General features: G+C 42.9%; 1 protein-coding gene across 1 annotated transcript in view; it reads right to left on the minus strand.

The window, feature by feature from the left end:
• Positions 1 to 1,097: 1,097 nt before the first annotated feature.
• LOC145336460 (coiled-coil domain-containing protein 3-like) overlaps positions 1,098 to 22,159 on the minus strand; it is a 29,207-nt gene continuing 8,145 nt past the window's right edge. The window contains exons 2-3 of the mRNA XM_080181754.1: positions 17,999 to 18,173; positions 1,098 to 3,243 (exon numbers count right to left, since the gene is read on the minus strand). Coding sequence (XP_080037880.1) covers positions 2,950 to 3,243; positions 17,999 to 18,173 — 469 coding nt within the window. The 3' untranslated portion in view covers positions 1,098 to 2,949. The remainder of the gene's footprint in view (positions 3,244 to 17,998; positions 18,174 to 22,159) is intronic.

Below are 22,159 nucleotides of genomic sequence, written 5' to 3' on the forward strand. Positions count from 1 at the left end.
GCATTTACCTCTAGAGATAATCAGAAGTCAGCAGTCACATAGGAAATATCCAGCACCCCCTACATCTTTTTGACTTCCACTTTGCAATCCTGGACATTAATTGCTGAGTTCAGCTACAATATCAAACATAGCCAAAGTAGTTTGTTGGAACCTAGTCTGATGAAGGGTCATCCAGACTCGAAACATTGGCTCTATTCTCTCCCCACAGACCGGCTGAGATTTTCCAGCATTTTCTGACTTTGTTGCTGGAACCTGTGTGAGTTTTGACAGTAAAATGTCAAGGAAAAATGGAAAAGAAGCTGATTTTATGTAGCACCATACATGTTCCCCCGGACAGCCCAAGGGGCCTCACAGACAATAAAGTACTTCAGAAGCGCTGTTGGAATGTGCAACAAATATCAACACAGGTAAATTAAACAGTTTATTCTGTCTAATTCTCTCTCCACAAACGCTGTCAGACCTGCTGAGCTTTTCCAGAAGTTTCTGTTTTTATTTCGGATTTCCAGCATCTGCAATATTTTGCTTTTAATCAAAGCTATCGTCATTTTATTAGAGTTGCATAGACATTTTGCAACAGCATAGGAATGGCACGATCCACTTGCTTACTTTGGTTTTGTTTGGCATACAATTTTATGAGTTACTCGCATTTTCCCTTGAGGTCTTTCACGAGTTGAGAAAGCAAACACAGGATGTGCTCTCAGTAAGATGCTGAGAAGTGCGCAAGAGGTGGATCAGGTTGTTTTACTCTCCTTCGCCCTGTGGTTACAGTGTTCAGTTTCCACTCATCTCCACAGTTCTGTAGAAGGGTCATTTGACCCGAAACGTTAACTGTTTCTCTCTCTGCAGGTGCCGCCAGAACTCCTGAGTTTATGCAGTGTTTTATGTTTTTATTTCAATCTCCACTCTTGTTTCTTTGAGATCACACAGTTGAGACCCGAAGCTCAGAGTGTGAGGAATGGGTGCCCTACTGTTCCTAAGACATTAGGATGCCACTTGTAGTTAACTATGAACCACTACACTGCTTCCTAAATTGCTTTGTCCTATAACCTTGGGTTAAGCTGCGCTTTTGAATAAGAAAGTAGATCTTGAAACCAAGGAACTAGAAAAGGTGAGAACTGTTTTATTAATACAATACTTGGATTAAGACCCTTCAATCAATAACAAATCTGCAGTTGCGTATACACTGAGAACAACGATTATATGTCAGTGATACTTTTACATCAAGTATATTAAGTCAGTATATCAACGCAAATACACAACTAACCTTTAAATAACAACTTTATTTCTAAGGAGATATTTTGTTTTTAAAAGTTCATCAGGATCTTTCTGATCATCCCATGGTTATTTCGTTGTGCTTGTAATTAAATGAAAAGGTTTGCTGAAGGTTTTCTGAAAGGCAAGATGTGATTGTGTGGTTCTCCCTTCAACTAACAGGAATAAACTCCTCCCAAATTAACCAAATAATCCCAGAGTAACCACCATGCTATAACCTCTCCTGCAAGTTGCTGAATACATAGCCTCCCCACAGAAAATTCTTCCCAAGAGTTACTGAGCTCCATTACTCAGCTGCAGGAGTAATGACTGCAATTTAAGATCACTCTCCCTCGCTGCCGTCTCCATTCCCTCAGCTGCCAAAGTTGCCAAGCTCCAGGAGAAAGCATTTTACATACAAACTGCAATACTTTCCATCTAATCTATAAGTTCTTCAACAAAAATAAACTAAGCCAGATAGATCTGTTCTGGCCAAAGAGATTTTTAAAAAAGCATTATAAGCACAAAGGTGCAAAGTGGTTACAACAGAAAGCAATCTACACACTCTAGTCCAAAGTAACCACAACAGAGTCAGCTGAACTTTGTCCATCAATGGGTTGCTGGCGATGGTAGTTCAAGTTAACGGACCATATTTGGGGACAGGGAGCAGGTAAAGTAAGCTTCAAGTGGATTTGACTCAAATTGCTTGACTTGTAATTACCAATTCCACTAAAAGGTATTAATGATGTCTTCAATGACTGACAGCCTTTGTCCCTGGTTGGAATATTCTGGCCATTCCATTCTCTCACTCAGAGGGCAAGATTTTAACTCACTCATTCATTTTCACAGAGTTAACATCAGGCCCACCTCTTCCAGTTACGTAGAAAATAAGAGGCAGCTAATGTGGCATTGTGGACAGGAATAGCAGAGGGATGAAGTTATAATGTACTGAAGGAGTTCAGAATATGTGATGAGCTGTAAGATACAAGCGGAAGTGATTTACATGGAATGCTAATTCAATCCTTTATGTTTTATGACACGCTGTGCATGATTTCCTTTAATTCAAAATGCTTCTGAGCTTTACTATTTACTTACAGAATGGCCAGTTCACTCACAGGGGATTGGAAAATAAATTTGTGCATTTAATGTGCCATGATTTTTGATTAGTGAGCAAAGTTAATACTAGAATAAAGGATGTTTTTTCATCTTGTTAAGCAAATATCTGTGTCAAGTATTCTCAACAGTTGGTACATTATAAACCACAGAGAGTAAAACTCCTTTTCCCGATAATAAGCTTCCTTCCAGTACATCAGAACTATTGCCATGGTACAATTTATTATTTTTCATATCAGCCCGTTTTCTGAGTGACATTTCCAATTTAGTGAGAATCATAATAAAGCTTTATCTTTTTTTTTGCTAGTGGATCTCCTTCATCCTGTTCCAAACTATTTTCACTTAAGAATCGTACAAGTGTTAACTAAAAACAAAAAGTTGATATAAAATGCTCAAAGAGTACAACTGTATAATAATGCAACCATGAAAGCCAAATAACATTGTTTTCTATTTTGCTGCACTATAGTGTTACAGGGAATGGATAGTTGCTGTGGTGCAGGCAGTTTCCACATGTTTCATGTTCCCCCTTGGTAAGGGGGCCATTACACCTTTGATTTATAGAATATTGCAAATAAGCCCTCAACATTACAGTTTATGGCTGACTGGTTTCTTAACTGGTTTCTTCAGGATCTGCTTGCCAGTCTCCTGTTTGGCATTCAACTTGCCCCTCTCCTTGTTCTGCTCCTTCTGCAGGATCTGCTTCAGGAGTATGGCTTCTCGCTTGCTCTCTTTCTTCACCTGCCGAAGGGAGCGCTTAATCCTCTTCACCTTCTCACGCAGGTGATTGTTGGCCTTTTCAAGAGATCTCACTTTCTGGGAGAGTTTCCGCACCCGTTCTTCCTCCTCATAAAGCGCCTTCTGCACAGTTGAGCACAGGAGCTGAAAGAGACATTGGAAACATCCATTAGAAAACAGGACATCAAGATTGCTGCTCTTTTTTAAGCAGTGGTTCTGATAGGATATCAGGCAAAACGACTATAAAGTAGATAACTACTTGATATAAAAACTGAGATTCACAGTGCTAGGTTTTAACATTGGAAGTATCTCTATAAAATAAATTGGTCACCACTGGTTTTTTAGATATCACCAACTGAGGCATTTTTGTAATGCTACCTACATTTTGTATTTCTTTTTGATTAACCAAAGATGTGCAGGTTAGGCTAACTAGCCATGCTAAATTGCCCCTTAGTGTCAGGGGGACTAGCAGGGTAAACGCATGGGGTTATGGGCTAGAGCCTGGATGGGATTGTTGTTGGTGCAGACTCGATGGGCAAAATGACTTCCTTCTGCACTGTAGGGGTTCTATGATTAACTAGGATGTATGTGGCAGCCCATGTTTGAGAGTCTCCAAACCACACAACTTGCAAATGTATACGATACATGCAAATTTCTGCTTGACCAATACAGACACTCTCTCTCCATAGATGTATCCAATAAATTCAAGTTTGAAGCTCTTAGAGTATTTTAGGAGATCCAATCAGTATGCAAGGGTAATGCTAGACTTTATTCAGCTAAAATTGCAGCATTTACAAATATTAGATACTGGTAAGCTTCCTACTGCACATTCAGTTAGGAACTACCTTTCCTTTTAAGCACTGGTTGACAGTGTAATCTGGAGCCAAGTAGGAGAAGTCCCAGGCTCCAAAGAGAGGGCTACACCACCAGGCTCCATTGGTAGGTCAATCATTAATGATGCCTGGAGAATTGCAGACTGTCCTGCTTAAGATATTGGATTCCTGACTAGATTGCCAGTTCCAAATTACCATCACCAGCTTTAGTTTAAGTTTATTTATTGGTGTCACAAGTAGGCTTACATTAACACTGCAATGAAGTTACTGTGAGAATCCCCTAGCCGCTGCACTCTAGCACCTGTTCAGGTACACTGAGGGAGAATCTAGCATGGTCAATGCACCTAATTAGCATGTCTTTCGGACTGTGGGAGGAAACCGGAGCAGCTGGAGGAAACCCACGCAGACACAAGGAGAACGTGCAGACTCTGCATAGACTGTGACACAAACCAAGAATCGAATCCAGGTCCCTGGCACTGTGAGGCAGCAGTGCCAACCACTGTGCCAGTTTCTATCCTGCTGCTCCTGCGTAGGTCACTTCCCAAGTGTCTGCATTCTGGAATGTTCTGTTCTACCCTGCCGCTTGCTCACAGGTCAGTTCCTGAGTGCTGCTTCCCCTAATACTATATCATTTTGCAGTGTCCTTAGTTTCAAGGAGATTTTGCTTACATATCCATTTATATAAATAACATTAACTAAAGATTCACAAAATTCAACTCTGTAACACCTGTAGTTTTGGGGCTACAGTTGCCATTTTGGTACCAAAATGGCATCTATGTTGCATGCATAAACTTTTGGCATGATGGTGCACTGGTTAACACTACTGCCTCACAGCACCAGGGACCCAGGTTCGATTCCCAGCTTGGGTCACTATCTGTGTGGAGTTTGCATGGTCTCACCATGTCAACGTGGGTTTCCACCAGGTGCTCCAGTTTCCTCCCACAGTCCAAAGATGTGTGGGTTAGGTGGATTGGCCATGCTAAATTGAGCATTAGTGCCGGGGAGGATTGGCTAGGGTAAATATGTGTGGTTGTGGGGATAGGCATAGGAATTTGCTACAATAGAAAGCAGTTGAGCCAAAACATTGAATGTTTTCAAGAAGGAGATATAACTCTTGGGAGGGAGGAGATAAAGGGGTATTGGGGCGGTTTGTGTGGGGGAGCAATGAATGGTGGACAGGCTCGAAGGGCTGAATGGCCTACTCCTACCCCTAGTTTCTATATTTCTAACCTTAGTCAGGAACAGTATCTGTTTGACAAAAGAGATGCCGATGGAAATCTGGAACCAGACCTGCAGCCTCAGAGCGTGGCTGTGAAGGTTACTATAACCCTTTTTGTTTTAGTGTCCTTCCAGACTGAAGCAGGCAATATCTGTAAGCAGCTCTCAGTTTGCTGTCACTGCTGTGTAAGGGAAGTTAACATCACACTGAGAAACGGGATTAGCGTGCATGTGGCTTTGTTAGGATAAGGGGTTCTACAAGACGCAGGATTCCATTGAGGGCACACATGTGGCTTTGCAGGAGTCAAATCTGCGTGAAGAAATTTCAACTGCCAAGACTTCCACTCACTGAATGTTCAAGTGCTCAGTGACTAGGCTCAGGACCCCAGGCTCACAAATACCCATAATCATGATGTATTGATTCTGCTCTAACTTGCTGTTTCCTCATTAACTGAGCCCCTGGGTTGAACAAGAGGGTGGCTGCAGGGTGACAAGGGTTGTCCACGTGATTCTGCTGAGTGAGCCCAATCACATGTGGCCTGCATGTCCACCTCATGGGCTTTGGAAATCCCACTATTCTATAGAAACCCTGCAGTCAGATCATAAGCTCTGATCCATTGTGATGTGTTGCACCTGGCATAATACCATCAATAGGGTAAACCATGCCATCAGGGATATGGCAAGCAGCAGGAGCAGGAGGAGTAGGCAGAGGAGGAGGAGGAGCAGGAAGAGGAGGAGCAAGAGCGTTGGAGGAGGCAGCCAACACATCCCTCTTCCTGTGCATGGCCACCTCATGCAACAATGGCTCCACTGAACACAACGCCAAATGTCCATTCTACAACAACCTTCCTTCTGTCATGGATCAGCAACCATTTCAAACCAGCTTAATCAAATAAACCATCCAATAATCCATGCAAAAGTCAATTATTCACCCTTAATGCCTATCCTGAGGGTTCTTTGCCTGTCCTGATGCTCATATGGCTGGTGGAAGGCTGCTGACTTTCAGTGCGAGAGAGACTCAGATGAGCTTTATAGGATGCCCTTGAGAAACTCTGGGCCTAGAGGCCTGGATTTGGATTTCACTATCTTGGCAAGGGTGGCAGCACAGTGGGCTGGTTGCCAACAGGGAATAGCAACAGCATTTGCAGATCTGCAATAGGGGTTAGAAAAATGTTATTATCCTGAGAAAGGGCAGCAGTTAAAAACTCCATGGAGTTACCGCCAGCCCTCAAGGCAGTCCTCAGCAATCCTAGTAACCTGTTGGAGGGCAGATTGCTGGACAGCTATGAGAACCTGCAATGGATTACTGGTATCTATAGCCAGCCTGAGCCTACATAGCAACAAGCTGATGTTTCATGTTCTCAGTCTGAGTATCCAGTACAACTCTCAGCTGTTACTCTCCTTTTGCCCACAATGCCGTGGAAACCGAAACATCAGTCATTAAACACTGCATCGTGATTGGATCATGAGACTGGTTACCACATCCATGCCGAAAAGATCTGTTCACAGGCCTGTGCCAAGTTGGTGGCAGATCCTCCCCCATGCTCCTTGACAGAGATAGCAAGATTCCTGTCAGACCTACCAATGCTGCAAGTGCATCATTGTACATACGCTTCAAAGCCTTCATTGCACTCGTGAACTCTGTACGACTTCATAGTCTGGTCAGGTGGCACCTGTTCTACCCTTTCCCTTCCCTGGGTGCAAGCTAATCACGACCAGTGGCTCAGATCCTGGGTGGAATTTTCCTGCCTGCCCACCACGGGAACTGTAGCAGCTGGGACATGGGCCATGCAAAGATCATTGACCTCGGGTGGGATTTTCCAGTCTTGGGGTGAGCATGGCCGAGAAGTCTCTATGCTAAAACAGTACGTTTTGTCTGTATAGCACACAAGAAACAATACTTTTCACTGTATGTTAATACATGTGACAACAATAAATCAAATCAAATCAAATCAAATCAAAATATCCTGTTGGTATTTGAGCTCGTGGTAGGAAATATGAAATTGATGTTTCTTCAATATCAGTCTCTTCTGTTCAGACCCGTCAGGCGATGAGTGTTCAGGTGGCAGCCTATGGGTCTATGGAAGGAAAATGGCACAAGACTAGGGCTGTAGCACAGGGAGGTGGACAAAAAGCAAGAAGTGCATATCACGCGCATTTGTACTTTGTAAATCAGAGAAGTTTGTGGAATGAGGGGAAGTGTTGTGTGAGAAGAACAATTAGGTAAGAACATCTTGTCTGATTTTAGACTCACAGCTGGCCGCAGCCTGAGTTATGGCTGTCCCTATACTGGTAAGCACCATTTTTTCCATGGGTGTGAGAAAATATAACCATGCCTGTCCCCTGCTAGTTGAGGCTGCCAGAGGGTATGTGCCATCTTATACTGTAAGAGAAACGGTATCACTGAGTGCATTGCATTCTGTTGGGTAATGTAGCTGCCATGGATTCATAGCTAACAGTGTGCACAAATGTGATATGTAGGTGTGAAGTTTGCAGTAGTGCTAAGTGTTTGAAGGTGAGGTGTGACGATCAACATAAGATAGTGGAATGTGTTGTTAAGTGTGTGAAAGGCAGGTGAATAGAACATAAAAACATAAGGACTAGGAGCAAGAGTAGGCCATCTGGCCCCTCGAGCCTGTTCCGCCTTTCAATAAGATCATGGCTGATCTTTTTTGTGGACTCAGCTCCACTCATCTACCCACTCACCATAACCCTTAATTTCTTTACTATTCAAAAATTTATCTACCCTTGCCTAAAAACATTCAATGAGGTAGCCTCAACTGCTTCACTAGGCAGGGAATTCCACAGATTCACAACCCTTTGTGTGAAGAAGTTCCTCCTCAACTCAGTCCTAAACCTGCTTCCCCTTATTTTGAGGCCATGCCCCCTGGTTCTAGTTTCAGTCACCAGTGGAAACAACTTCCCTGCTTCTATCTTATCTATTTCCTTCATAATCTTATATGTTTCTATAAGATCTCCCGTCGTTCTTTTGAATTCCAATGATTATTGCCCCAGCCTACTCAGTCTGTCCTCATAAACCAACCGTCTCAACTCCAGAATCAACCTAGTGAATCTCCTCTGCGCCCCCTCCAGTGCCAGTATATCCTTTCGCAAGTAAGAAGACCAAAACTGTACACAGTACAGTATGGCCTCACCAGTGGCAATATAACCCGGCTGTTTTTAAACTCCATCCCTCCAGCAATGAAGGACAAAATTCCATTTGCCTTCTTAATTACCTGCTGCACCTGCAAGCCAACTCCTTGAGATTCCTGCACAAGGACACCCAGGTCCCTCTTGCACAGCAGCATGCTGTTATTTTTACAATTTAAGTAACAGTCCACCTTGCTATTATTCCTACCAAAATGGATGACCTCACATTTACTAATATTGTACTCCATCTGCCAGACCCTCACCCACTCAGACTTTGCAGACTTTCAGCATCCTCTGCACACTTTGCTCTGCCACCTATCTTAGTGTCATCTGCGAATTTTCACATACTACACTTGGTCCCCATTTCCAAATTATCTATGTAATGGAGCAATGTACATGGCTATTGATTGATTGGTAAGCATGTTGCATTTGAAGATGCATTCACTGACCTTGACCACTCAAATAAGGTCGTTAAACATTTTCCTGCCCTGCATCCAGCTATCCACTCTTATTGCTTCTGACATTTTGTCTGGAAGGCTTCTTGACCCACTGAGGGAAGAGGACCACCCCCCTGTCTGACTTCTGCATTAATGTGTTCAGTGCTGCAACAGGGAATCCTGAAGCACACGCTCTTCCTACTCAGACTGTCTTCTATTAACAGTTCCAGTGCGTGCTCTACTTTAAGAGGTACACTCTGGTTTTAAATAATGCAGATCAGCTCTAGGTGATGCTAATGTCGCACAAGTCTGGGTCCCTTGTTGAGGCTTATGGCCACTCGGTGGCACATTTACAGTTGGGCTGCATGCACCATCATAACTAGCAGGCAGCACCCAGTTTGTATGCTACCTGCATTGCGTTGAATGTGAATTAATTGTGCAATGCAATTCCATTTTCAGGGGGCGATTGAATTATCCAATTGACATATAACTTCCCACAAACAGCATCGCAACTGCTTCTATTCTTCCCTATTACAGCAAGTCATTCACAGCACCCGCTAGCATTCTCAGACAAGAGGTCATAGTCTTTGGATAAAGGGTAGCAAATTTAAAACAGAGTTGAGGAGAAACTACTACTCCCAAAGGGCTGTGAATCTTGGAATTCACTACCCCAAAGTGTGGTGGATGCTGGGACAGTGAGTAAATTTAAGAAGGAGTTAGGCAGATTTTTAATTGGTAATAGGTTGAAGGGTTATGGGGAGAAGGCAGGAAAATGGGGATGAGGAGCATATCAGCCATGATTGAATGGCGGAGTGGACTCAATGGGCCAAATGGCCTAATTCTGCTTCTATATCTTATGAATTTATGAGCATCCCAGCAATACTCTGATAGATTTGGTTCTCTTGTTCGTGTATTGATTATTCAGTTCTCTCTGCCCACCCACCACATTATATCAAATAATTAACTGGTCACATTACAATTATTGAAATAAAACTGAAAACTGGGGCAGCACGGTGGTTAGCACTGCTGTCTCACAGTACCAGGGACCCAGGTTCAATTCCCAGCTTGGGTCACCCTCTGTGAGGAGTTTGCACGTTGTCCCCGTGTCTGCATGGGTTTCCTCTGGGTGCTCCGCTTTCCTCCCACAGTCTGAAAGATATGCTGGTTTGGTGCATTGGCCATGCTAAATTCTCCCTCAGTGTACCCGAATAGGCACCGGAGTGTGGCAACTGGGGGATTTTCACAGCAACTACATTGCAGTATGAATGTAAGCCTATTTGTCACACTAACATTTAAACTTTAAAAATGCTGGAAATATTCAGCAGGCAGTATCTGTGGAGGGAAACAAAGTTCACACTTCAGGCCAATGCCATAACCTGCTGAGCATTCTCAGTTTCTGTTTTAGATTTCCAGTTCTATTCTGCTTTTCAATGTTACAACAGTTGATTCAGCTCCCATTACACAGTAACTCATTAAATTCCCCATACTGGAGTGAACGGTACATGACCCCTTTATTACAATGAATGACTTGGCCCCTCTATATCACAATGGTAACTCAGTCCCCATGTTGCAATTCCATCCCCCAACATTTACAGTGACCTATTTAATTCCTTACTATTTATGGATTCAATCCCATATATTGGCAAGGAATTATCCAATCACTCCAACCTCCCCATATCACAAATCAGCTCCTTACTATCAGAAATGATATTGTAGCCACTTTATTGCACGTATTTCAGAACTATTTGATAGTTTTGATGGGAGCCTCTGGAAGGGTGATTAATTATCAGCATCTATATGAAATTATGTGCTGTACTTAAATAAATATATAGTCCTTAAGCAGGATGTGATCAATCCACATTCTATAGTCAAACACAGATAAAATCAAAGACAAATGTTTCCTCTTCAAATCCATTGATCCTTATCAGAGATTAAAACATTCTGTAGGAACTGCAAAAGGTCTCTATACTGCAGCCAAGAAAAACACGTTTGACATTTTTCCATTTTCTTTAGAGCATTTTCTAAATGGAGACAATTTCCACAGAGTCTGGACTGTGGTGTTTACATAGCTATATACTCCTGGCTTCTGAACTGTCTCCTCTGCACAGGTATGTCCCTCAGTTCTGAACTGTGTACTCCACAAAGATATCCTCCTGAGTCCTAGACTATGGTCTTTGGAGAACTTGCTCCTGGATTGCACTTTGTGAATTGGTACGTTTGCTGGAACATCAGCAGGTATCATTCCTACATTGTGGAAGATACTCTCTGGATCCATTATATTCATTATGAAGATCATAAAACGCTTTTTTAAGGTACATAAAGTATAGTTTGGAGAAGTGGAAGAGCCCTCAATCTTTTAGTTTTAATAGCCTTGCCATCTTATGGAATACTATTAGGAAGGAAATTGGTTTCTGGACATTCTGGTGGCATTCCGCCTTTGCAGCGATGTTAGTAAAATTCAAGATTTCATTAATTGAATTTAATTTTTAAAATTTCATTCATGGGACTTGGGCGTCGCTGGCTGGCCAGCATTTATTGCCCATCCCGAGTTGAGAGTCAACCACATTGCTGTGGCTCTGGAGTCACATGCAGGCCAGACTAGGTAAGGACAGAAGATTTCCTTCCCTAAAGGACATTAGTGAACCAGACAAGTTTTTTCAACAATCGGCAATGGTTTCATGGTCATCAGTAGATTCTTAATTCCAGATATTTTTTATTGAATTCGAATTCCACCATCCACCATGGCAGGATTTGAAGTCAGGTCCCCAGAACATTAGCAGAGTTTGTGGATTAATAGTCTAGCGATTATGCCACAAGGCCATTGCCTCTGTACCAGCTGCCTTTTTGTACAGCGCAGCGGCTGGAATTTTGTACCTCAGCCTATTGGAAGCAGGCTGGGAGGCATCAAACTGAGTGGGATGGCAGGGGGTGCTGTGTCTATTGTCTTCCCACCTCCGCTGCTATTTTATCAGCTGTAAGGTAGGTGGTGGGGGACCCACCTGCCCTTAGACCAGTTGAGGCTCTTAAGCGGCCAATCAGTGGTCACTTGAGGGCTTCTTCCTGCTGCCACTGGTATTTTACCACTCTCTGGAGCGGTTACCCAGAGACACCTTGTGGCCTCTCTGCGGGCTTTGGGTGAGGAATCCCACCTGATCAGGCACCCTGTGGCCCATGGAGTGGTCCCTTTTATCGGCAGGGACCAACTCTGCCAGAAGAGACCTCCCTCTTGTCAAAATCAGCCCTCCCTCTCTCTTGCTGGGAACTTACTGATGATTCCCAGGACTATTTACCTGCACTCTGGACTGTTGCTCTGAGACTGGCTGCAATCCCAGAAGTGACCACAGTGAAGGTGGCGCTGCTGGGATCAAAGCCCTTGAGTTCGCCAAGGATTTCTTGAGAGGTGAGGTGGTGGTATAGAGGTATTGTCACTGCACTAGTAATCCAGAGGCACACTATAATGCTTCTGGGGACCAGGGTTTGAATCCCACCTTGGCAGATGGTGAAATTTGAATTCAATTTTTAAAGAATCTGGAATTAAAGTCTCATGATGACCTTGAATCGACTGTCCCAAACTCCTATCTGGTTCACTAATGACCTCTGGAGAAAATACTCTGCCATTTTTACCCAGCCCAGACCCCCCAGCAATGTTGTTGACTCTCAAATCGGCTAGCAAGTAACTCAGTCCAAGGGCAATTTGGGGATTGGCGATAAATGCTGGTCCAGTCAACGGTACCCCACATCTCATGTAAGAATTTTTATAAATCCTGTTTTAGAGAGTGAAAACAACATAGAATTCCAGGGCATGTTTGCCTCTGACTTTCTAGCCACTAGGCTGACTCACTGCCTTCATATAAAACCACAACAAGCATATTCACTGCATGTTTTGCATATCACATCTATCTGTGTACAAAGTGCTTTTCTATAAAGCACTTTTACTTATGTTTATACAGTGTTTCAGGATGTCACAAAGTACCTTTTAGCAATTGGAGTGCTTTTGAATCTTATAAATGTGGCAGTCACTGAACAAAAACTGACCAATCACTGAACAAAAGAGTGACCAATAAACCAGCCAGATCATCTGTTTTAACTCTTGGTTAAGGAATAAATATTGACCAATGTGCTGGCAAGAAAGCTGGGATTTTCCAGTCCTGCCCACCGCTGGGATTGTCTGCTTTCAATGAATTTTTAGCTGGCTGGCTGCATCCCCTGCACAACTCCCACCACAGTGGGGCTGGAGGATCCTGTGCTTTCTTTACATATCAATTAGATAGAATAGTATTGCATGTCGGAAGTAATTTAGTCCATCAAGGCTGCAACAGCCTTTTACAGTGGTTAGCACTGCTACCTCACAGTGCCAGGGAGACAGGTTCGATTCCAACCTTGGGTCACTGCCTGTGCGGAGTCTGCACATTCTCCACATGTCTGCATGGGTTTCCTCCGGGTGCTCTGGTTTACTCCCACAGTCCGAGAGATGTGCTGGTTAATTGAATTGGCCATGCTAAATTCTCCTTTAGTGTATCCAGACACCGGAGCGTGGCGACTAGGAGATTTTCACAGTAACTCCATTGCAGTGTTAATGTAAGCTTACTTATGACACTAATAAATAAACTTTTAAGCAATGAGTAATCCAGATGGTTGCATTCCCCTACCTTTTCCTCATGACTGTGCAATGATTTCTCTTTCAGTATTTATCCTGTTCTCTATTAGTGAATCTATGTCCACCGCCCACCCAGGCAACCCTTCCCACATTCCCATCACTCATTGCGACATCGGAAACAGTTGCTCTGATTATGTATTCTGTCTATATCCTTCATGGTTTAAAACACCTCTAGAAACTTATCTCTTTGCCTTCTTTGCTTCAAGGAGAACAATGCCAAATAACTGTTTAATAATGGTTGAGTTTAACTTTCTGGCCTGTATACACTGTATCTTTATCTAAAAAGCCCAACATCTCTTATGCTTCATTCACTGCTTTGTTAGCCTGTTGTGCTACCTTCAGATATTGGTGTACAAACATCTCATGCTCTCTATTCCCGCACCCTTTTTAAAATGGGACAATTTAGTATGCATTGTTTTCATTATGTATGGTTGGTTAGAGTCCAGAAATCCATTTGAGTGGAAAGTTATCAACACGTGATTTTTTAAGAAGTTCATTTTTACACATCACACTGTCGCTGTTGGTTTAATTGCTTCTATACATTTTTTAATGGGTGAATGGGCATAGAGGTGTCATTGCTTGGCATGAGGGCATGAGGGGCCATTGAATTTGTTTGGTGGGTATGTCCTGGCATGGGGAGCATAAGGGGCCAAAGGCCTGGATGGGGGCATACTTCAGATTAGGGTCATGAAAGGCCATAGGGAGTGGCTAGTGGGGGTTATGTGGTGGTATGGATGGGACCTGGGGAGTGTGTGGAGGTGAAGGGTGTGAGGGGCAGACCTTTCTCTTATTTTAACTGGGGTGATGTCCTGTATTATCAAGGCAAGACTTGTTGTTATTGGGGCTGTACCCGACCCTCACAGTGAAAATCCCGTCCTTGAGGGCACTTTTTCCTGATGTGGGCTGACTGGGGATCCACTCAATGATGAAAATCTGTCCTGTCTGTCAAATTAAAAATATTGATTTATTTTCTAACTCCCCTTCTTTCTAATCTTCAGGGATCCAGGCCCCAACCACAGCCTGAATCCCACTGGTGAGGCTCATGTATCTCTCAACAAGTCAGTCCTCTGATGCAGGGGCAGAGATTCCACCCCAGACAGGGTCTTCTTGAAACTATTCAGACACCACCAGAGTACCAGCCTATACCACCTAACAGACTTGGAGTAGAGTCGACCAGAAGGCTCATTCATTTTCAAGGCTTCTTCCCTGATTTCTCAGAAATGAATCAAAGATCACTTAATCTACCAGGGTCAACTTTGCTTCTGCGTTCAATGGATGGATTGTGGTGGGGAGGTTCTGATCCACTCCCCTGATATCATCAGCAGGAAACCTGATCGATTTTCATGCTGGAGTATCATTCTCACTGAATAGGAAAACTGCTGCTAATAGCAGCTCACTTTGTAGGATGGTGGAAAACCTATAGAATTCCTACTGTGCGGAAGGAGGCCATTTAGCACATCGAGTCTGCACTGACTCTCTGAAATAGCATCCTTACCCAGGCCCACATCCTGCTTTATCCCTGTCACCCATGCATTCGCCATGGCTAATCCACCTGATCTACACATCTTTGGACACCGAGGGGCAATTTAGCATGGCCAGTCCACCCAACTTGCACATCTTTGGACTGTGGGAGGAAACCAGAGCACCTGGAGAAAACCCACTGGGAGAATTGCAAACTCCACACAGTCACCCAAGGCCGGAATTGAACCGGAGCCCCTGGTGCTGTGAGACAGCGGTGCTAACCATTACCCCACTCAAAAGTTGCTTCGACAAACATTGAAGAAATACCTTAAAGGGAAGGATGGCAAAGGTTGGAAGGTAAACAGAACAACAAATTGAAGAGGCAAGGAATTATAAAGAACTCAGCAAGCCGGTGAAGAATTGAAACTGAATAAGTGATTAAAAACCTTAAAAGTAATGAAAAAATGTAAATATAGGAAATACTTCCAGCTTGACTCATTTGTAGCTAATAATAATCTTATTTAAATGGTGGTCTCCTTCCATGATTTGTAGATGGGTTGAGGGAATATCAGATGAATCCTGATTTAAATGAAAATTTGAAGCTAAACAACATTCTCACTGAGATATATTTAGGAGGATCCTGCCTGTTTCTGGCAAGCGTGTGACCACCGAGGCTGAGGTCCACCCGAAAACTAAAGCAGGTAAATGTCAAGAGGTAACATTGATCTGGAGATGCCAGTATTGGACTGGGGTGGGCACAGTCAGAAGTCTCACAACACCAGGTTAAAGTCCAACACGTTTATTTGGAATCACAAGCTTTCGAGCACTGCTTCTTCATCAGGTGAGTGGGACTAATCTCCATTCACGTACTTACCTGATGAAGGAATCGTGCTCCCAAAACTCCCTCACAACCTGGTATTGTGAGACTTCTTACTGTCAAGGAGTAAGCCAGCGATGACAATTATTTTGCAATTTTTTTGTCCTAACACCTCGTGTTCCTACCGAGAAACAGGTTGGAAGGCGAAAGTAAAATTTCTTTTGGCTCTGGGAAGATATCTTAGAAATTTCGTTTTAAATTCCTCCTTTGAAAATGTACACCCTCCCCACCTTTCCACCCCAACCCCCTACAACAGAGTCAGATCAGCAGTGAAAGTTACAAATATCCTGGTACTCTGAGTTTAAACTAGACACGTCAACCAAAATTAATAGCTGAGAAAGTTGAAAGCAGAGATCCCGTGTACAGAGACATCCAGACAGAATTTAAAGTAGATTCTTCGCTTGCAAACAAAACTGCAGTTGTTATTTTCCAAGTGAATGCTACACTGGAACATGCTTTTCAAATTTGCTTTGTAAATGCATAAAACCAGAACTCCTGGTGCCAGACCACTGGTTTATTTAAATTCCTCAGCAATGTGGAATGACTTTGGATGGTTCAGCTCCAATCAGGGACTTTTGTGTTTTGGCTGAGTCATTCCGCAGCCTTGGGATAGTGAGCCTGTGCTTCACATGTCAGGGCACTGGGTTGGAGAGCGGAGAAAAGAACCCAAACTCTGGGGAAATAATTGCCCTCTCCTCAGTCCCATTAACATTAAAAAAACAATACTGCAGGGTCTTATTAACCACAGAGCCCATTCAACAAGCTCAAAGGTCGGATTAAACAAAAGACCAAATTCATAAAAGGTATGCATGTATTGAGCATGGTAAAGAGAGCAATTTGTAGATGAAAGGATTAAAGAAAAGGCACCATGGATTCTTAAGGCGTAGGAATACTAGAAGCCTGTCATCAGATTACAAGGAAGTAAGCTGGACACAATAATGGCACTAGTAGCTTTCCAATGTAGTTTTTCACATGTATTGAGTCTCCTTTGCACCTTAATGTTGACAGCAGATCACCCCTCACTTTCACACAACAAACTTACTGCGGCGTTGACTGACTTATGAAGGTATAAATGCTATGAATGTTGAAACAGCCACCAACTCCTAATTCCCATTCACTATTTCCCAAACTTTGCAAAACCTGCAGAAAGTGTGAAGCTTGATAATTCCTCCCCAAACCTCCAATTCCCTGCTATATCAATGATGTGCTTCTCTTTCTCTCTGCCTTGCCTGACACTTGCATTCACAAGAACTGTGTCAAGAAGTAATTTGGATCTTTTGCACTTGCTAAAGGATAGGTTTTATTTTACAAATATGAGGGATTCAGTTGTTTTGCTTTCTGCTGGTTACTCGCATTTATTTATTAACTTTATTAATCTTTTAACATTGAATCAATTGGACCTGTGCTCACTTAAAAGCCAACTATTTAAAATCGTTTTCGGCATATGACATCATTGGCTGGGACAGCATTTATTGCCCATTCCTAACTGCCCCCATTTCAGAGGGCATTTAGGAATCAATCACATTACTGAGGCTCTGGAGTCACATGTAGGTAAGACCAGGTAAGGATGGCAGATTTCCTTCCCTAAAGGGCATTAGTGAACCAGATGGGTTTTCCAACAATTGACAATGATTTCAGGTCATCTTTTAATTCCAGATTTCTTTAATTGAATTCAAATTTCACCATCTGCCATGGTGGGACTTGAACCCACAGCTCTTTCCCTGGGTCTCTGGATTACTAGTGTGGTGACAATACCATTATGCCACTGTTATGGGTCAATTGTAATTTTGTGTATCACAGACATGTGATGTTTCTGACACTGTGGTATGAAAAATGTGGCATGGCAAAGATCCTAGGAATTGGGATGCATCCAGACTGGGTCGGGGAAACGGGGACGGAACTGGGGTGGTTGAGAAGGAATCCCGCTCCTCATGGCTCCACAGTAAGGAAAATAAAATGATGCTGGACTTACCTTTTTGCTGGCAGTTTCAGAAGTCTATGTAAGGACAGTGCTGAGCACCTGGAGAAACTGACTATACCATACATGAGAGAAGATGAGGGTATTTGCAGTCCAATTTAACCCAGAGATCGAAATCAGCATTAAGCCCCTGATGTACTTATGTAATAGGCAAGACCCGAGATGCCTACTAACCAGCTGGCACATCCTTTTACCATGGAATGAGTGCATGCAGAACACTGCTCTATTAGACCCTATGCAAGGCCTAATTTCCTAACCTAGTCTTTTAATTATTCAATATAGCCCTACCCGGTTATCCTCTTGCAGTTCCCATTCCGATGTGTAGGTGTGATGATGGGTGCCACTGGTACAGTTAGCGAACTGGAAGAGACTTGCAAACATCCGTTTGTTCTCGGTGGTATCTGGAAAAATTGGATCCTGGAAATTGATTCCATGCGGCACAATGTTGTAATTCTCATCTAGCCTGAAATAGAATGAAATTTCATAATGTTTTGCGAGAAATTGACAAGGTGTCTACTACACAATACCACTTGCTGTATGTTAAAGCAGTGTAGTATTGCAGTGGCTGATGGCACATCTGTGCCACTTCTATTGAGAACCTTACAGATATATATTTCACCTCAAATTCCCTCCAACATGTACGAGATTTTGATGAAATAGCATTAATGGATGATGCTTATTTTTGCATATGCAGGAAATAGAATTTGACTTCTTTGAACACCATGAACCAATGGTTCAATTACAAATGAGCTAATAGACTTAGTTTCAGAGGAGTAACAGGGCAGGGGGAAGGGCGGAGACTGTTTTAAAGATCATAGAACCATAGAATCCTACAGTGCAGAAAGAGATCATTCAGCCCATTGAGTCTGCACTGACTACTATCCCACTGAGGCCCTATCCCTATAACCCCATGCATTTACCCTAGCTAGTTCCCCTGGCACTAAGGGGTAATTTAGTGTGGCCAATCCACCTCACCTGCACATCTTTGGACTGTGGGAGGAGGTTGGAGCACCTGGAGGAAACCCACTCAGAAACAGGGAGAATGTACAAACTCCACACAGTCAGTGATCCAAGCTGCGAATTGAACCCAGATCCCTTACACTGTGAGGCAGCAGTGCTAACCACTGTGCCGCCAATGGACGTGCAGGTTAGGTTGATTGGCTATGCTAAATTGCCCCTGGATGTTGGGGGAATAGTAGGGTAAATGCTTGGAGTTATATGGATAGGGCCTGGATGAAATTGTTATAAGTGCAGGCTCATTGGGGTGAATGCCTTCCTCCTGCACTATAGGGATTTTATGATTCTATGTTTTCTCAAGAGGAAGAAAGTCAGTATCTCTGAGGTGGGGATTGGGTAAGAACATTTGTCACATTTTCTAAAGAGCTTGGATAGTTGCTGCTTCTACAGTGAGGGCCATGAAATGTTCAATACTTATATTTAGAATTGGGCATGGTAATATTAGTTCAAAAGCAAAATACTGCACGTGCCAAAAGTCTGAAATAGAAAGTGAAAATAGTAGAAAATATTCAGTTTTCAATAGTAAAAATTACTTTTGTTGCCAAGTTATAAACTTAATGAATCTTTTCTGCACACGTTTCAGCGCCATGACATCCTTCCTAAAGTATGGCGTGCAAAATAGAAGACCGAGGACCAATCTGCAGATTTAGATCAGTCTGAATGCACAGGGAGGAAGTCTACTAATGGTTCAATTGAGAGAATTCTTATTTCTGTAGTCAGAAGGATATGGGTTCAAACCCCAGTTCCAGAAAGAGATTCCAGTGCAGTACTGAGCAATGCTCCAATGTCAGGAATGCCACTTCTCGGGTGAGATGGTAAGCTGAGACCCTATCTGCTCGTTTACTTGGTTGTAAAAGATTCAATGCCACTGTTGGCAGTAGGATAGAATAGTCTGATACCTTTGCCAACATCCTTTTCCCATCAGCATCAGATCATTTGGTTATTCAATTGGTTGCTTTATCTGCGATCTTACCAAATGGCTATTGTCTGTGCTTGTCAGTGCTTCAATAGGGCGGCACGGTGGCACAGCGGTAGGGCAGCCTGGTGGCACAGTTGTTAGCACACTGCTGCTTCACAGCGCCAGGGACCCAGGTTCGATTCCAGCTTTGGTCACTGTCTCTGTGGGGTTTGCACATTCTCCCCGTGTCTGCGTGTGTTTAATCCAGGTGCTCCGATTTCTTCCCATAGTCCAAATATATGCGGGTTAGGTTGATTGGTAATGCAAAAATTAACCTTTGTGTCAGGGAGACTAGCAAGGTAAAAGTGTGGCGTTACGAGGTTAGAGCCTGGGTGGTACAGATGGGGCCTGGGTTGGTACAGATTCAATGAGCCGAATGGCCTCCTTCTGTTCTGTAGGGATTCTATGAATAATAATTACATTTCAAAAGTAAATTAATTGGTTGCAATGCATTTCGGGCTGTCCAGAAAATGTGAAACATACTCAGTGTAAGATCTTTCTCTCTTTAGGGTGGAAAATCAGACAAAAAGTGCTATTCTCATTTCAAGGGACCATCAGAGCAGATTTACATATAGTTTCTGTGAGGAGAGATGCCTACCTTCCCAAATTTCTGCCCTAATTAAGCCGCATGTTTTATAGATCTGATTCAGTAGTTAGTTGCTGCAACAGTTGGATAAAGATTGTTAGTCTGAGTTTAAATCCAATCAGTGCGATGGCTGGGAATGGAACCCAGGTTAACTGCTTGGAAGGCAACTACGCTCACCACTATACCACTATGGCCTAAATCAAGTGGCTTAAGGCCTAACCTCCTCTTTACCATGTTATGATGTGTGAAGTTAGAATATGGAAATCTGTAATAAGGCCCGAGAAATATCCAGATTTTCTTCAATGCTTATTCAGACCACCGTTGGTTAAAGAGGGCCAATTTCCCAGAAATGGCATGTTGGCACTTAAACAACCCCATCCTTAATCCTATTAGATAGTGTCTGGTAAGTTGTTTTGTGCTTTCTAATTCCATTTAATTCGAAGTAAATACTTGAAATATTTTAACATGCTGGTCTACATTAAATTTGTGGCCATTTGGGAAGAGTGCAAAGCCATCCAGTGTGCAGATAATCTCTTACAAATTATCCCAATCATGTAAACACAGATTACTTAAAGATACTGGATGGAATTTTTAGCTGATGGTCCCTGCTTAATTGGCAGGAGATGGAGCAGTTCAGGAACCCAACTATAACAACAGCAGTCTTTGCTGAGGCCCTTCAAATGTGTACCCTTACCCAACCCGGCACGATAGTACAGTGGTTAGTATTGCTGCCTCACAGTGTCAGGGACCCAGGTTCAATTCTTGGCTGTGTGGAGTTTGCACATTCTCCCCCGTGTCTGTGAGGGTTTCCCACACTCCAAAAATGAGCAGTTTAGGTGGATTGGCCATGCTGGATTGCCCTTTAGTGTCCCAAGATGTATAGGTTAGATGTCATAGGAAATGTGTGGGGTTGCGGGGATAGTCATGATGTAGAGATGCCGGCGTTGGACTGGGGTAAACACAGTAAGAAGTCTCACAACACCCAGGTTGAAGTCCAACCAGTTTATTTGATAGTAATCCCACAAGCTTTCGGAAACGGTGTTCCTTCATCAGGTGTGTGTTAGGTGTGTCACACCTGAAGGAACACTGTTTCCGAAAGCTTGCAGGTTTACTATCAAATAAATTGGTTGGACTTTAACCTGGTGTTGTGAGACTTCTTACTGTGTTATGGGGATAGGGCAGAGGGAAAGGCCTGGGTAAAGATACTCTGCCAGAGAGCCAGTACAGACTCAATGGGCTGAATGAGCTCTTCTACACTTTAGAAATTCTATGATTCTATGAATCCCCTTGCCTGCCAAAATACCTCACAGTTTTGGGAACATCTTGATTCATACTGGGTTAGCATTTCAAGTCTGGGATCATCTCGACTCGAAATGTTGGCTCTGTTCTCTCTCTGCAGAGATACAGTCAGACCTGCTGAGATTTTCCAGCATTCTCTGTTTTTGTTTCGGATTCCAGCATCCACTGTAATTTGCTTTTATCTCGATTCATACTGGCTTCTGTTCTCTAGTAATATTAATAGTGAACAAATATATATTGTACAACCCTGCGTAAAGACTTCAAAAATTCAGCCCTTAGAAATTTTAATGATGGATTGTGAGCTTTATTCCAAAATATTCCTTTGGATATCATCTTTGGACCAGTATAAAGAAAATTTTAACTATCAACTAATCAACGGAGGCAGAAATAAATGCATGATTATTCAGTAATTTAACGTTATTTGGTAATCTATGTCTATCTGGAAGTTTTGCTGTGTGATTGATGGTATTAGTGGGTGGTCGCATTCTGTGATTAATGTTCCTCGCTCGACCCAGTGGTCTGGCTGCATGATTGATGATATGTTACCATATGTTTTGAGACAAAATTTGACCAAATCCGTTGAGAGATT

This window comes from Carcharhinus amblyrhynchos, chromosome 3, assembly GCF_965287045.1.
Source record: "Carcharhinus amblyrhynchos chromosome 3, sCarAmb.v2.hapA, whole genome shotgun sequence".
Taxonomy (NCBI): domain Eukaryota; kingdom Metazoa; phylum Chordata; class Chondrichthyes; order Carcharhiniformes; family Carcharhinidae; genus Carcharhinus; species Carcharhinus amblyrhynchos.